The sequence below is a fragment of the Phycodurus eques genome, chromosome 3 (assembly GCF_024500275.1).
Source record: "Phycodurus eques isolate BA_2022a chromosome 3, UOR_Pequ_1.1, whole genome shotgun sequence".
Lineage (NCBI taxonomy): Eukaryota > Metazoa > Chordata > Actinopteri > Syngnathiformes > Syngnathidae > Phycodurus > Phycodurus eques.
The window spans coordinates 32,965,099-32,979,093 of NC_084527.1; the positions used below are offsets into that span (position 1 = coordinate 32,965,099).

Here is a 13,995-nt window from a genome sequence, read left to right on the forward strand (position 1 = left end):
GGACAGCGGGTTCTTCAGCAGAAAGTGAAGAGGAAAGCACAGAGCCAAGAACTGCATGTGGGGACTTTGAATGTTGGGACTATGACAGGAAAAGCTCGGGAGTTGCTTGACATGATGATTAGGAGACAGGTTGATATATTTTGTGCCCAGGAGAGCAGGTGGAAAGGCAGTAAGGCTAGAAGTTTAGGGGCAGGGTTCAAAATATTTTTACTATGGTGTAGATGGGAAGAGAAATGGAGTTGGGGTTGTTTTAAAGGAAGAGTTAGTTAAGAATGTCTTGGAGGTGAAAAGAGTAACAGATCGAGTGATGAGGCTGAAACTTGAAATTGAGGGTGTTTTGATATATTTTGAAATTGATAATGTGTTTAGTGGCTATGCCCTACTGGTAGGATGTGACCGAGAGGTGAAATAGAAATTCTGGAAGGAGCCTTATGTAGTAGTTCTTGAGCATCCCAGACAGAGTCGTGATTGGTGCAGATTTTGATGGACATGTTGGTGAAGGAAACAGGGGTGATGAAGAAGTGATGGGTAAGTTCAGCATCCAGGAAGGGAACCTCGCGGGACAGATGGTGGAAGACTTTGCTAAAAGGATGGAAATGGCTGGAGTGAACGCTTTCTTCCAGAAGAGAAAGGAACATAGGGTGACCTAAAAGAGCTGTGGTAGAAGCATGATGGTGGATTACATCTTGTGCAGACGATGTAATCTGAAGGAATTTACTGACTGTTAGGTAAGGGAGAGTGTGACAAGACAGCATAGGATGGTGGTGTGTAAGATGACTCCAGTGGTGGGGAGGAAGTTTAAGAAGACAAAGGCAGAGCAGCGAACCATGTGGTGGAAGCTGAGAAAGGAAGAGTGTTGTGCGGCTTTTCAGAAAGAGGTGAGACAGGCTCTCGGTGGACAGGAGGAGCTTCCAAAAGACTGGACCACTGTAGCCAAGGTGATCAGAGAGACAGGCAGGAGAGTACTTGGTGTATCTTCTGGTAGGAAAGGGGAGAATGAGACTTGATGGTGGAACCTTAAAGTACAGGAAATCATACAAGGAAAGAGGATAGCAAAGAAGAAATGGGACATTGAAAGGACCGAGGAGACGAGAAAGGAACACATGGAGGCGCGACATAGGGCGAAGGTAGAGGTGGCAAAGGCCAAACAAGAGGCATATGATGACATGTATACCAGGTTGGACACGAAAGGAGAACAAACTCTATACACACAAAATGAACCACAAAATGAAGTTATGGGAAAGACTAGTGAAGGCTAGACTCAGGACAGAAGTGAGTATTTGCAAGCGACAGTATGGTTTCATGCCTAGAAAGAGTACCACAAATGCATTATTTGCCTTGAGGATGTTGATGGAAAGGTACAGAGGTCAGAAGGAGCTACATTGTGTCTTTGTAGATCTAGAGAAAGCCTATGACAGAGTACCCAGAGAGGAACTGTGGTACTGCATGCGGAAGTCTGGAGTGGCAGAGAAGTATTTTTAGAATAGTACAAGACATGTACGAGGGCAGCAGAACTGTGGTGAGGTGTGCTGTAGGCGTGACAGAGGAGTTTAAGGTGGAGGTGGGACTGCATCAGGGATCAGCCCTGTGTCCCTTCCTGTTTGCAGTGGTGATGGATAGACTGACAGATGAGTTTAGACAAGAGTCCCCGTGGACCATGATCTTCACAGATGACATTGTGATCTGCAGCGAAAGAAGGGAGCAGATGGAGGAACAGTTAGAAAGATGGAGCCATGCACTGGAAAGGAGAGGAATGAACATTAGCCCAAGTAAAACAGAATATATGTGCTCCCGGATGGCCGAGCTTCTCACCCTATCTCTAAGGGAGAGCCCGAACAACCCTGCGGAGGAACCTCATTTCGGCCTCTTGTATCCGGGATCTTGTTCTTTAGGAACGTAGATCGATTGGTAAATAGAGAGCTTCGCCTTTTTGCTTAGCTCCTTCTTCACCACAACGGACCGATACAAAGTCCACATCACTGCTGACGCAGTACCGATCCACCTGTCGATCTCACGTTCCATTCTTCCCTCACTCATGAACAAGACCCCAAGATATTTGAACTCCTCCACTTGGGGAAGGATCTCATCCCCGACCTGGAGAGGACACTCCACCCATTTCCGACGAAGGACGATGGTCTCAGATTTAGAAGTGCTGATTCTCACACTCGGCTGCGAACCGCGCCAACAGAACCACATCATCTGCAAACAGCAAAAATGCAATGCTGAGGCCACCAAACTGGACACCTTCTACGCCTCAATTGCACCTAGAAATTCTGTCCATAAACGTTATGAACAGAATCGGTGACAAAGGGCAGCCTTGGCGGAGTCCAACCCTCACTGGAAATGAGTCCAACTTACTGCCGGTAATGCGTACAAAACTCTGACACCGGTCGTACAGGGACCGAACAGCCCGTATCAGTGGGTTCGGTACCCCCTACTCCCGAACCACCCCCCACAGGACTCCACGAGGGACACAGTCGAACGCCTTCTTTAAGTCCACAAAACACATGTAGACTGGTTGGCCAAACTCCCATGCACCCTGGAGGACCCTGCCGAGGGTGAAAACCTGGTCCAGTGTTCCACAGCCAGGACGAAAACCGCACTGCTCCTCCTGAATCCAGAAGTCTTTCTCCATGGCTTCACCAAACTCCTCCCATCCCCGAGTTTTTGCCTTAGCGACCACAAAAGTTGCATTCCGCTTGGCCAGCCGGTACCCATCAGCTGCCTCAGGAGTCCCACAGGCCAAAAACGCCCGATAGGACTCCTTCTTCAGTTTGACGGCATCCCTCACCGCTGCTGTCCACCAACAGGTTCGGGGATTGCCGCCACGACAGGCGCAGACTACCTTACGGCCACAGCTCCGGTTGGCCGCCTCGGCAATAGAGGTGCGGGACATGGTCCACTGGGACTTAATGTCCCCCACCTCCCCGAGACATGGGTGAAGTTCTGCCGGAGGTAGGAGTTGAAATTCCTTTTGACAGGGGATTCTGCCAAATGTTCCCAGCAGACCCTCACAATATGTTTGGGCCTACCAGGTCGGACTGGCATCTTCCCCCACCATCAGAGCCAACTCACCACCAGGTGGTGATCAGTTGACAGCTCCGCCCCACTCTTCACCTGAGTGTGCAAGACATGCGGCCGCAAGTCCGATGAGGCGACCACAAAGTCGATCATCGAACGGCGACCTAGGGTGTCCTTGGGCCAAGTACACGTGTGGACACCCTTATGCCTGAACATGGTGTGCGTTATGGACAATCCAGAAGTCTAATAACAGAACACCACTCGGGTTCTGATCGGGGGAGGGGTGTTCCTCCCAATCATGTCCAGGTCTCACTGTCATTGCCCACGTGAGCATTGAAGTCTCCCAGCAGAACGGTGGAGTCCCCAGCGGGAGCGCTCTCCAGCACCCTCTCTAAGGTCTCCAAAAAGCGTGGGTACTCTGAACTGCTGTTTGGGGCATAAGCACAAATAACAGTCAGGACCCATCCCCCCACCCGAAGGCAGAGGGAGGGTACCCTCTCGTCCACCGGGGTGAACCCTAATGTACAGGCGCCGAGCCGGGGGGCAATAAGTAGACCCACACCTGCTTGGCGTGTCTCACCATGGGCAACTCCAGAGTGGAATAGAGTCCAACCCATCTCGACAGGACTGGTACCAGAGCCCAAGCCATGTATGGAGGCGAGCCAGACTATATCTTGTCTGAATTTCTCAACCTCACACACCAGCTCTGGCCCCTTCCCTGCCAGAGAAGTGACATTCCACATCCCTAGAGCCACTTTCAGTAGCCGGGGATTGGATCGCCAAGGTGCCCACTTTCAGCCACCGCCCAGCTCGCACTGCACCCGACCCCTATGGCTCCTCTCACAGGTGGTGAGCTCATGGGACGGGACACCCACATTACCCTTTTGGGCTGTGCCCGGTCGCGACAGGGAAACCTAGATCCATTTTATGTATTCTTCATAGGGGTTTTCAGCCGTACTTTGTCTGGTCCCTCACCTAGGACCTGTTTGCCATGGGTGACCCTACCAGGGGCATGAAGCCCCTGACAACTTAGCTCCTAAGATCATTGGGATACACAAACCCCTCCACACGATAAGGAGAGGTTGTTACGTTTCATTTTGAATAAACTATTTTCACAAGTGCAGTCTATATGCCATAGCTTTCCTCTCCCTTAAAATATTTGCAAGTGGTATACTGTGGTGATATTTTGGTCACCTGATTTAGCTCCTTTGGAACTGGGACTTTAAAAATAGTCCTCAGTAAGAATAATAAGAGTAGTTGGTAACAGTGTCAATCACAATGAAATAATGTATAGTTTTAAAAGAAAGTAAATCAGTCAATCACAAAGAATCAATTGAAACTGCGATCAGTTGAATGCCCTGAGAATTGAAACTGCTGTTGACGGATGATTGGGCCTTTGATCTGATCTGCTAAACTGTTTTGTCAAACAACTTGTACGGCACATATACAGGATCACAGCAATTGGAAACAAGCAATGTTGTCATTTTGGACCACACATTACTGTCATGAACGGAACAAAGGACAGGACCCAAAATGCACAAGTCCAATCAAATGGACAGTTTCAAAAAGAGAGGTTTAATAAACTGGCAGAGGTCGGAACACAGACAGGCAATCCGCAAAGGCAACAGTATCCAAAAAAACGTGAGGGAAAAAGGCAAGGTAAATTATCAGAACAGGGTTGAGGCTTACTATAAGTCGGTGACGTGGAAACAAGTAATGCTGGAATGTGACAACAAGGTACAACGAACTGTCGACCAGAAAGAATGAGACACAAGGTTAAATGCATGGGGTAATTAGGGTAAACGAGGCAGAGGTGGGGAAGATGCTCTCAGGAGCAGGTGTGTACGAGACAGACAACAACCATAAGACACACCCATGACAGTACCCCACCCCCCTTAACGGCCGGCCCCAGGAAGTCCCGGAAGAGTGGGTCATCAACGATATACCCAGACGGCACCCATGAACGTTCCTCAGGCCCGTAGCCTTCCCAGTCCACCAGATATTGAAACCCCCTCCAACGAGATGACAACAGCCGCTTCACCGTGAAGACAGGGCCCCCGTCCACGAAATGGGGGGAGGGGGCCTGGAAGGCGGGACCAGATGGGATTCATGGTGACAGGGTTGATGACCTTTGTGATGGGGAAGGGCCCAACGAACCTAGGAGCGAGCTTCCGGGACTCCACCCGGAGTGGAATATGCTTGGTCGAGAGCCAAACTCGCTGACCTACTTTGTAGTTCGTGGCCGGTGTCCTCTTATGGTCAGCTGCGATCTTGTAGGACTGTCCTTGGGGTAGGAGCATTTGGCGGACTCGCTCCCAGGTCCTCCTACAGCGTCTCACCAAGGTCAATGCAGATGGAACCGTGGATTCTGGGGCTATGGCAGGAAACAGAGATGTTTGGTAACCATGCACAATGTGAAAAGGCAATAGACCAGAGGATGCAGAGGGGAGAGAATTGTGAGAAAATTCGACCCAAACCAGCTTCTGAGTCCAGGATCATGGCTCCTGTGACGCGAGACATCGAAGTCCAGTCTCCAGGTCCACATTCAGCCTCTCAGTTTGTCCGTTGGTTTCAGAATGAAACCCAGAAGACAGACTGACGGTAGCACTTATTAATTTGTAAAACTTCCAAAATCGTGAAACAAATTGGGGGCCCCTATCCGATACCACATTCTTGGGAAAACCATGAAACTTGAATACCTGGTTTATCATCAACTCGGCAGTTTCTTTAGCTGAGGGGAGTTTCAGCAGTGCAATGAAGTGTGCCATCTGAGAGAACGTGTCAACAACTGTGAGAATGGTGGTATTTCCTTTAGAGCCCGGTAATCCTGTCACAAAGTCTACGGAAATGTCTGAACAAGGACGTTGTGGTATTGGCAGGGGTCACAATTCCCCAGAAGTACGTTGACGAGAGGTCAACACGGAGCAGACATGAATGATGTGAGTCTCCTCATCCGGGAAGAATATCAAAATATCGTCCAAATATACAAAAATGTACACATTCAACATGTCACGCAAGACATCATTGACAAAGTTCTGGAAAACAGCTGGAGCGTTAGTTAGTCCAAAAGGCATTACCAAATACTCATAACGTCCCATTCGTGTGTTGAATGCTGTTTTCCATTCATCCCCCTCCCTTATCTTGACTAGATGATACGCATTTCTCAAGTCTAGTTTGGTGAAAACCTTGGCTCCCTCCAGGAACTCAAAGGTGGTGGAGATGAGAGGAAGAGGGTACCTGTTTTTCACAGTTATTTCATTGAGACCCCGGTAATCGATACAGGGTCGCAGGGTCTTGTCCTTCTTGTCCACAAAGAAAAATCCTGCTCCCGCAGGAGATGAAGATGGGCGAATGATCCCAGCTGCCAGTGATTCTTCCACATACTCCTTCATGGCCTTGTGTTCCGGCCCTGAAAGAGAAAACAACCTCCCCCATGGAGGTGTGGTTCCAGGCAGCAAGTCAACTGCACAGTCATAAGGTCTGTGGGGTGGAAGGGATTTGGCTTTGGACTTGGAAAAAACTTCTTTAATGTCATGGTAACAGGTGGGCACTTGAGACAAGTCATAATCCCCAGATGAGGTCTGTGCAATATAATTTGTAACATAACCCTGAACATTACATGGAGGCTTGAAACAGTTCTGGGCGCAATTGCTGCCCCATGACATAAGATGCCCAGAGGAATAGTCAAGGTGGGGGTTATGTAATTTCAACCAATGGTTCCCTAAAATAAGGTTATAATTCATAGCGTCAAAAACATGAAAACTAATGCGTTCCGAGTGAAAATCAGGAAATGTTAATGTGAGTGTTTGGGTGCGGTGAGTGATCTTGCCCATAAAACTGCCGTCTACAGCATAAGCGTTGCGGTGGCGTCTTACTTGAAAGGTTCTAAGGTGCATACGTCTAACGAGGAGGGAGTTGAGTAAATTTGCGTCAGAACCAGAGTCAATAAATACAGATGTATGAATCTCTTGATCTGGAGAACAAAGTGTCACTTTCGGAAGAACCTGGGTAGGGTCTCCCTTAATGATATTTAGACTCACCGCTCCCATGACCTTGTTACGGCAACTTTGACGTGACAGTTGCTCATGGAATGACCCAACTGCCCACAGTGGAAGCACCGCCCTTCCCTCAGCCGGCGTTGACGTTCCTCAGGGGAGAGACGGAACCTGCCCAGTTGCATGGGTTCATCCGTGGTGACACTAGCCACTGGACTGAGACTAGCAACAGGGGATCGTCCTTGGTTTGGCTGGTCACCGAGGCTCGTCCTTCAAGTGCGCGGTGACACATCCTTCTACCGATCTCCGTCCAGCTCACGATCCAAAAGCCTTTTGTCGATCTTTATGGCTAGAGCGATGACAGTGTCCGAGTCGGTCGGCAGGTCTAGTGGGACCAAAGGATCCTTGGCGTCGGGGGATAGTCCTTGAAAAACTGCATCGAGTACTGCCCTGTTATTCCACTGACTCTAAGCTGCTCGAATGCGAAACTCAATCGTGTAATTTGACACCCTGTGCTTGCCTTGTTGTAAGGTGACAAGCTGCCTCATGATCTGGTGTGGAATACTGAAAATCTTGCTCCATAGTCTTTACAAAAGAAGCCCAAGAATGACACGCGGCAGAATTGCGGCTCCATTCAGTAGTAGCTCACGCCTCCGCACGACCAGTCAGGTGGGAAATGACAAAAGCGATCTTTGCCCGCTCGGTGGGGAAGACAGCTGCCTGTAGCTCAAAGTGGAGTTCGCACTGAGTGATGAACGGCTTAATATTCCCAGAATCTCCAGAGAACCTCTCCGGTCGAGAGAGCTGTGGGCAGACAGCAGCGGATGTGGCAGGTGGTGGCATGGTGACTGCTTCACATGGAAACGGAGGTACAGTGGCGGCATCCGGTGCTGTGCCAGCTGGTTCCTTCTTCTGAACCATATTCATTAGAACTTCAAACTGTGAGGCCACCTGTCTCATCATAATGTCCTGATGCTCTGACAGTCCCTTTAGATGAAGGTGGAAGGCAGTAAGCTGCTCATCCTGCTTCGAGATGCGTTGACCCTGCACTTGAAGGGCTTTGTGCACCGGGTCTGAGTCTGCTGGGTCCATGTTATGGCAAGTTCGTTCTGTCATGAACTGAACAAAGGACAGGACCCAAAATGCACAACTCCAATTCAAATGGACAGTTTCAAAAAGAGAGGTTTAATAGACTGGCAGAGGTCGGTACACAGGCAGGTAATCCAAAAAAGGCAACAGTATCCAAAAAACGTGAGTAAAAAGGCAAGGTCAATTATCAGAACAGGGTCTAGGATTACTATGAGTCGGTGACGTGGAAACAAGGAATGCTGTAACGTGACAACAAGGTACAACTAACTGGCGACCAGAAAGAATGAGACACGAGGTTAAATGCATGTGGTAATTAGGGTGAAGGTGGGGAAGATGCTCTCAGGAGCAGGTGTGTACTGGACAGGGGGAAGGCAACAACCATAACACACACCCATGACAATTACTACTTTTCCTACACACTCATAAACAAACACCAAAGCACAGACAAGACAAGCTGACCTGATGCCAACCCCCTTTTGTCTCACTCTTGTCTGTTGAGTTATTCAACCAAAAAGTTGTTTGAATTCTTAGGATCTACTGTATAAATATTTGCAATACATGTATATATTGACATATGCTTATAATAATCATATACTTAATTGTTATGTCACATCTATGCTTCCTTTTATCAAGTCGGGGGGATCAGATACTGGAGGTTGATTCAGTCAGTCTTCGTTTTGCTGCCCTCAGTGAAGCCTATGCCATCCTCAGTGAATGTGGCCCTGGACCAGTCAGTCTCATTATTAGTCGGCACCCTAATCCCAAAGTAAGTGTTCTTTTTTTCAGCATGTCAATTTTTTCACTGAACTCTTCCATCCAAATTTAAACTAAAACACTGCCTTTCTGACAAATTTCCACATCAGAAGCGGAACAGTTGAGCCAGAATTTATTTGGCTGTCTTTTAGACAGAACTCACCAAAGCAGGATGTTCCAGTGTCTGCAGTGCCTTCTCACAGCTGTTGCAGCTTCAGAATGCCTGTGGCCAAAAAGTCCCAAAACATCAGTTTGCCTTCAAACTTGAAACGAAACAATGCTTGTTGTTCCAAACTAAATCTTAGTCCAGCAATGGTTGTTTTATTGTACTGCAGATTAATAAAGTTTATATAAGTGATGTACATCTTAATCCTCATTTACAACAATCCACATTTTATAGACCCCGATCTTGTCGCCAAACAGCAGCAAAAACAGACTGATGCACAGTTTTGTCACCTCATTTCAAAATACAAACCCCAATTCCAATGAAGTTGGGACTTTGTGTAAAATGTAAATAAACACAGAATACAATGATTTGCAAATCATTTCCAACCTCTATTCAATGGAATACATTACAAACACAATATAGTCAATATATTATTAAATATATATACATATATATATATATATATATATATATATATATATATATATATATATACAGTGATCCCTCGTTTTTCACGGTTAATGCGGACCAGAACCCCCCGCCCCCCGAGGAATTTTCGTGGATGTGTATATGGGTACCAGAATGTTTAAAATATGTAAACAGTATTCACACTGTACATATTTGAGAAAAAAGAAAAACAAAAAAAAGATTACAACAGTACACAAATTTACAAAAGATTACAACAGTACACAAATTTACTTAAATCTTTAATTATAAAACCTTATACAGTAATTAACATTTATTATACAGTAATTAACATTCATCGACATTGCCTTCTAAGAGAGACGAAGAGGCAAGTGTTGGTGGCGGAGGTTTGGCCTTTGTCCTGATCATATTAGTGTCCAAACTCACTGTCTATTCCCTGCAATCAGCAATCCACAATGCCAATGCAGCTTCCATTTTCACAATTCTCTTATTACGCGGCGTTACCACACCTTTTGCTTCCTTATTGAAGCAGTTTTGCGGATGTTTGCTTCCTCCATCTTGATGTACCGCACTGTAGATTCATTCACGCCATAACTTCTGCCCCCTTTGATCATATCTAAAAGTTTCACTTTTTCGCTGATGGTCATCATCTTCTTCTTCCTCTTGGGCACCCCGGAGGAAGCTTTCGCAGGGGCACAGCACTTAGACGGCATTGTAAGGGCCTAACCAACCAAAAAAGGTTATCGCTTAAACAAAAAATGTTAGCGCGAACACAACACTAAGATACAGTATGCGAGACAGTCAACAGCGTGGGCAAGACTGGCGAGACACAAGGGAAGATGCTGGGTTAGGCTGCGATGATGCGCAGCCAATCGGCTCACGGGATAAATCCACTTGTGCTCTCATTGGTCGATGTCGCACCGGGAATCAATGATGCGCCTTGTATGAGTGCCCGTGGCATGTACAGTACAGGCATGTACAAAGCCTCTGAGTCAACTCATCTCTTTGTTTGGCATGCAGGGAAACCTTCTCTCTCGCGCATCAACATGAAACAACACATCTTTCCGCAATATGGCTGCCGATATGGCTGTATTATTTTATTTATTTATTTATTTTATGAATATTTTGGAAAAACCCGCGAAGCACTGAAGCCGCAAAACGTGAAGCGCGAAGTGGCGAGGGAACACTGTACTGGTGTTTTTTTGGCCACAAAAAGTGCTTCAATTTAACAGACGACCCCTCCCCCTATTAGTCAGTTAAATCGAGGTGCCACTGTATTTATAATTGATTTATCTTAATTTAAATGCATCAAGGAGAAATTCAACACTGAGTGAAGCAGACCACTCACACCCACTGGCGTCGTTAACCTACAGGGCGCCGGTGGAGATTCAGCTACTGTGGGTCGAAGACGATGGAGAAGTGGAAAGCGGATTCTTCGGCAGAAAAAGAAGAGGAAAGCACAGAGCCTAGAACTGAATGTGGGGACTTTGAATGTTGGGACTATGACAGGAAAATCTCGGGAGTTGGTTGAGATGATGATAAAGAGAAAGGTTGATATATTGTGTGTCCAGGAGAGCAGGTGGAAAGGCAGTAAGGCTAGAAGTTTAGGGGCAGGGTTTAAATTATTTTACTTTGGTGTAGATGGGAAGAGAAATGGAGTCGGGGTTATTTTAGAGTTGGCTAAGAATGTCTTGGAGGTGAAAAGAGTATCAGATCAAGTGATGAGGCTGAAACTTGTAACTGAGGGTGTTATGTATAATGTGATTAGTGGCTATGGTGCACAGGTAGGATGATGACTTCGAGGTGAAAGAGAAATTCTGGAAGGAGCTAGACGAAGTAGTTCTGAGCATCCCAGACAGAGAGAGAGAGTCATGATTGGTGCAGATTTTCATGGACGTGGTAAATGTGAATGTAAATGGTTGTTTGTTTATATGTGCCCTGCGATAGGCAGGCGACCAGTTCAGGGTATAGGCAGGTGACCAGTTCAGGCTGTACCCCGCCTCTCGCCCGGGGACAGCTGGGATAGGCTCCAGCACGCCCGCGACCCTAGTGAGGAAATAATTCAAAGAAGAGCGCAAGAAAGAGAGTGAGAGTGAGTATATTGGTTGGAGGGTGATGAGGATGGAGCTGCCAGGCAAGAGAGCTAGAGAAAGACCAAAGAGAAGGTTGATAGAGTGATTAGTGATTGATAGATAGATTCAGTGATTGATCCTGCTTCGAGATGCGTTGACCCTGCACTTGAAGGGCTTTGCGCACCGGGTCTGAGTCTGCTGGGTCCATGTTATGACAAGTTCGTTCTGTCATGAACTGAACAAAGGACAGGACCCAAAATGCCAGGCAAGAGAGCTAGAGAAAGACCAAAGAGAAGGTTGATAGAGTGATTAGTGATTGATATTATTGATTCAGAGTGATAGTTGATAGTGAGGGAAGACATGAGGGCAGTTGGTGTTAGAGAGGAGGATGCAGGAGATAGGCTCACATGGAAAACGATGACACACTGTGGCGACCCCTAACGGGACAAGCCGAAAGGAAAAAAAGAAGAAGAAGATCATCTATGGTCTATCATATCATCAAAAGATTCAGAGAATCTGGAGCAATCCCTACACATAAACACCAAGGCCAAAAACCAGTAGTGAATGCCCATGGCATGGGTAACTTACACATCTGTGAAGGCACCATTAATGCTGAACGGTACATACAGGTTTTGGAGAAACATGCTGCCATCCAAGCAACGTCTTTTTCAGTGACGTCCCTGCTTATTTCAGCAAGACAATGCCAAGCCACATTCTGCACGTGTTACAACAGGGTGGCTTTGTATTAAAAGAGTGTGAGTACAAGACTGGCCTGTCAGCAGTCCAGACCTGTTTGCCATTGAAAATGTGTGGCGCATTATTTGATGCAAAATATGACAACAGCCACCCCAGACTATTGAGTAACTGAAGTTGTCAAGCAAGAATGGGAAAGAGTTCCACCTACAAAGCTTCAATAATTATTTTCCTCAGTTCCCAAATGCTTATTGAGTGTTGTTAAAAGAAAAGGTGATGTAACACAGTGGTGAACATGCCTCTGTGCAAGCTTTTTGGGAACCTGTTTCTGGCATTGAATTCAGAATGAGTGAATATTTGCAAAGAAAAAAAATCAGTATGAACATTAAATATCTTGTCTTTGTAGTGTATTCAATTGAATAGAGGTTGAAAAGGATTTGAAAATTATTGTATTCTGTATTTATTCACGTTTTACAAAACATCCCAACTTCATTGGAATTGACGTTTGTAAAATGATTTATAAAGATACCATCCATTATTAGATCTGGATTTTTTTTTTGTTCCCTCCCAGAATAGGAGGGAACACAAAAAACACTTTTGGTCAATTGAAATTATACAAGAAGAAATAAATGTATAATTCAACTCAATCAGCCCATGTGGGCAATAAAGTTTTGGTCATTGGCCCATTTAAATATACTGAAGCGGCACATCTGTGTTTGTTTGTCCAGCAGTATGTTTGCAGGCCTGCAGTCAAAAGTAAAAAAACAAAAAACAAAAACATAGATCATGTTATCTCAGTCTGATAAAATATCTCAATCAAACTTGTTTTCTCAGATATCAGAACAGGAGATGGATCATTTGATAGCTCAATCTACACATAAGGCCAAAATGAACAAGAGTCGACCATCTCATTCCCAAGGTCTGATACCTTAACCTAAATGTAGATTTTACTTTTATTCAGTCTTGCACCAAAAACCTGTTGACATACAGTATACTGTATTTTCCTGCAGATAGCGTGTCCATAATTTTTTTTATGAATTAGTATTTGAATCAGCAGGCTTTTCCTGTAAGACCGATGGATCACCTGCCCTCAGCTGGACAATGAAAAGATTTCTTGAGCCCGCCAGTCGGGTAAGTATTAATTTAGGATCTTTGGGCAAGAAAGCAAACATTATTATTAAGCACTTTTCACAGATAGATGCTACAAAATGCTTTACAGGACAAGTTAAAGTAAGAATCCTTGCAACCTCTAATTGGAGCATGTTTCCGCATGTTGGAAGTATTTCCCCTCTTTGGCAAAACTAAAGCTTTGTGTGGCAGGCATAGTCCCGGTATCATTTTATCATGTGAAATTTGCTCTGAATTTAGAGTGATCTTGCCTTCTTTCATGTTGAAAAAGTTGAGAAGCAAAATGCACTTCTTGTTTAACGTCATAATTCATTTGCGATGTAAGAGGAATCGATAAACGAAATTGTCAGGCACGCAAACAACCAAACCATTCCTACGTAAGGAATTACTCGTAACCGGTTCTCAAAAAGAACAAGTTTTCAGTTCCCATCCCTAGTGAGGGTGGGGGAAACCATTCCCACCCATATACTGTAAATGATCATTATTACATTATTGCGCTCCCGTGCGATTGCTGCCAGAGAAATGGCTGTACCAAAACTATGTGCCTTGTACGACGCACCAAAATTGTGCAACCCCCAGCTGATCGTCCGTGAATTGGTGTTAGACTTTTACGAGTTCTGACTCTATGCGAGGCCATGAAAGTGTCTGAATG

The 13,995-nt window shown here is 45.8% G+C and overlaps 1 protein-coding gene across 12 annotated transcripts in view; it reads left to right on the forward strand.

Moving 5' to 3' along the window:
• Positions 1–13,995, forward strand: part of pdzd2 (PDZ domain containing 2) — a 136,255-nt gene that overhangs the window by 90,107 nt on the left and 32,153 nt on the right. For 11 of the 12 annotated variants that reach the window (XR_009768352.1, XR_009768351.1, XM_061673119.1 and 8 more), the window contains 3 exons: positions 8,739–8,871; positions 13,050–13,134; positions 13,270–13,346. Coding sequence is in view for 10 of the 12 variants with exons in the window: in XM_061673119.1 (XP_061529103.1) it covers positions 8,739–8,871; positions 13,050–13,134; positions 13,270–13,346 (295 nt within the window). In the remaining 2 variants the exon portion in view is untranslated. The remainder of the gene's footprint in view (positions 1–8,738; positions 8,872–13,049; positions 13,135–13,269; positions 13,347–13,995) is intronic. The other variant, XM_061673120.1, reaches the window with a different exon arrangement.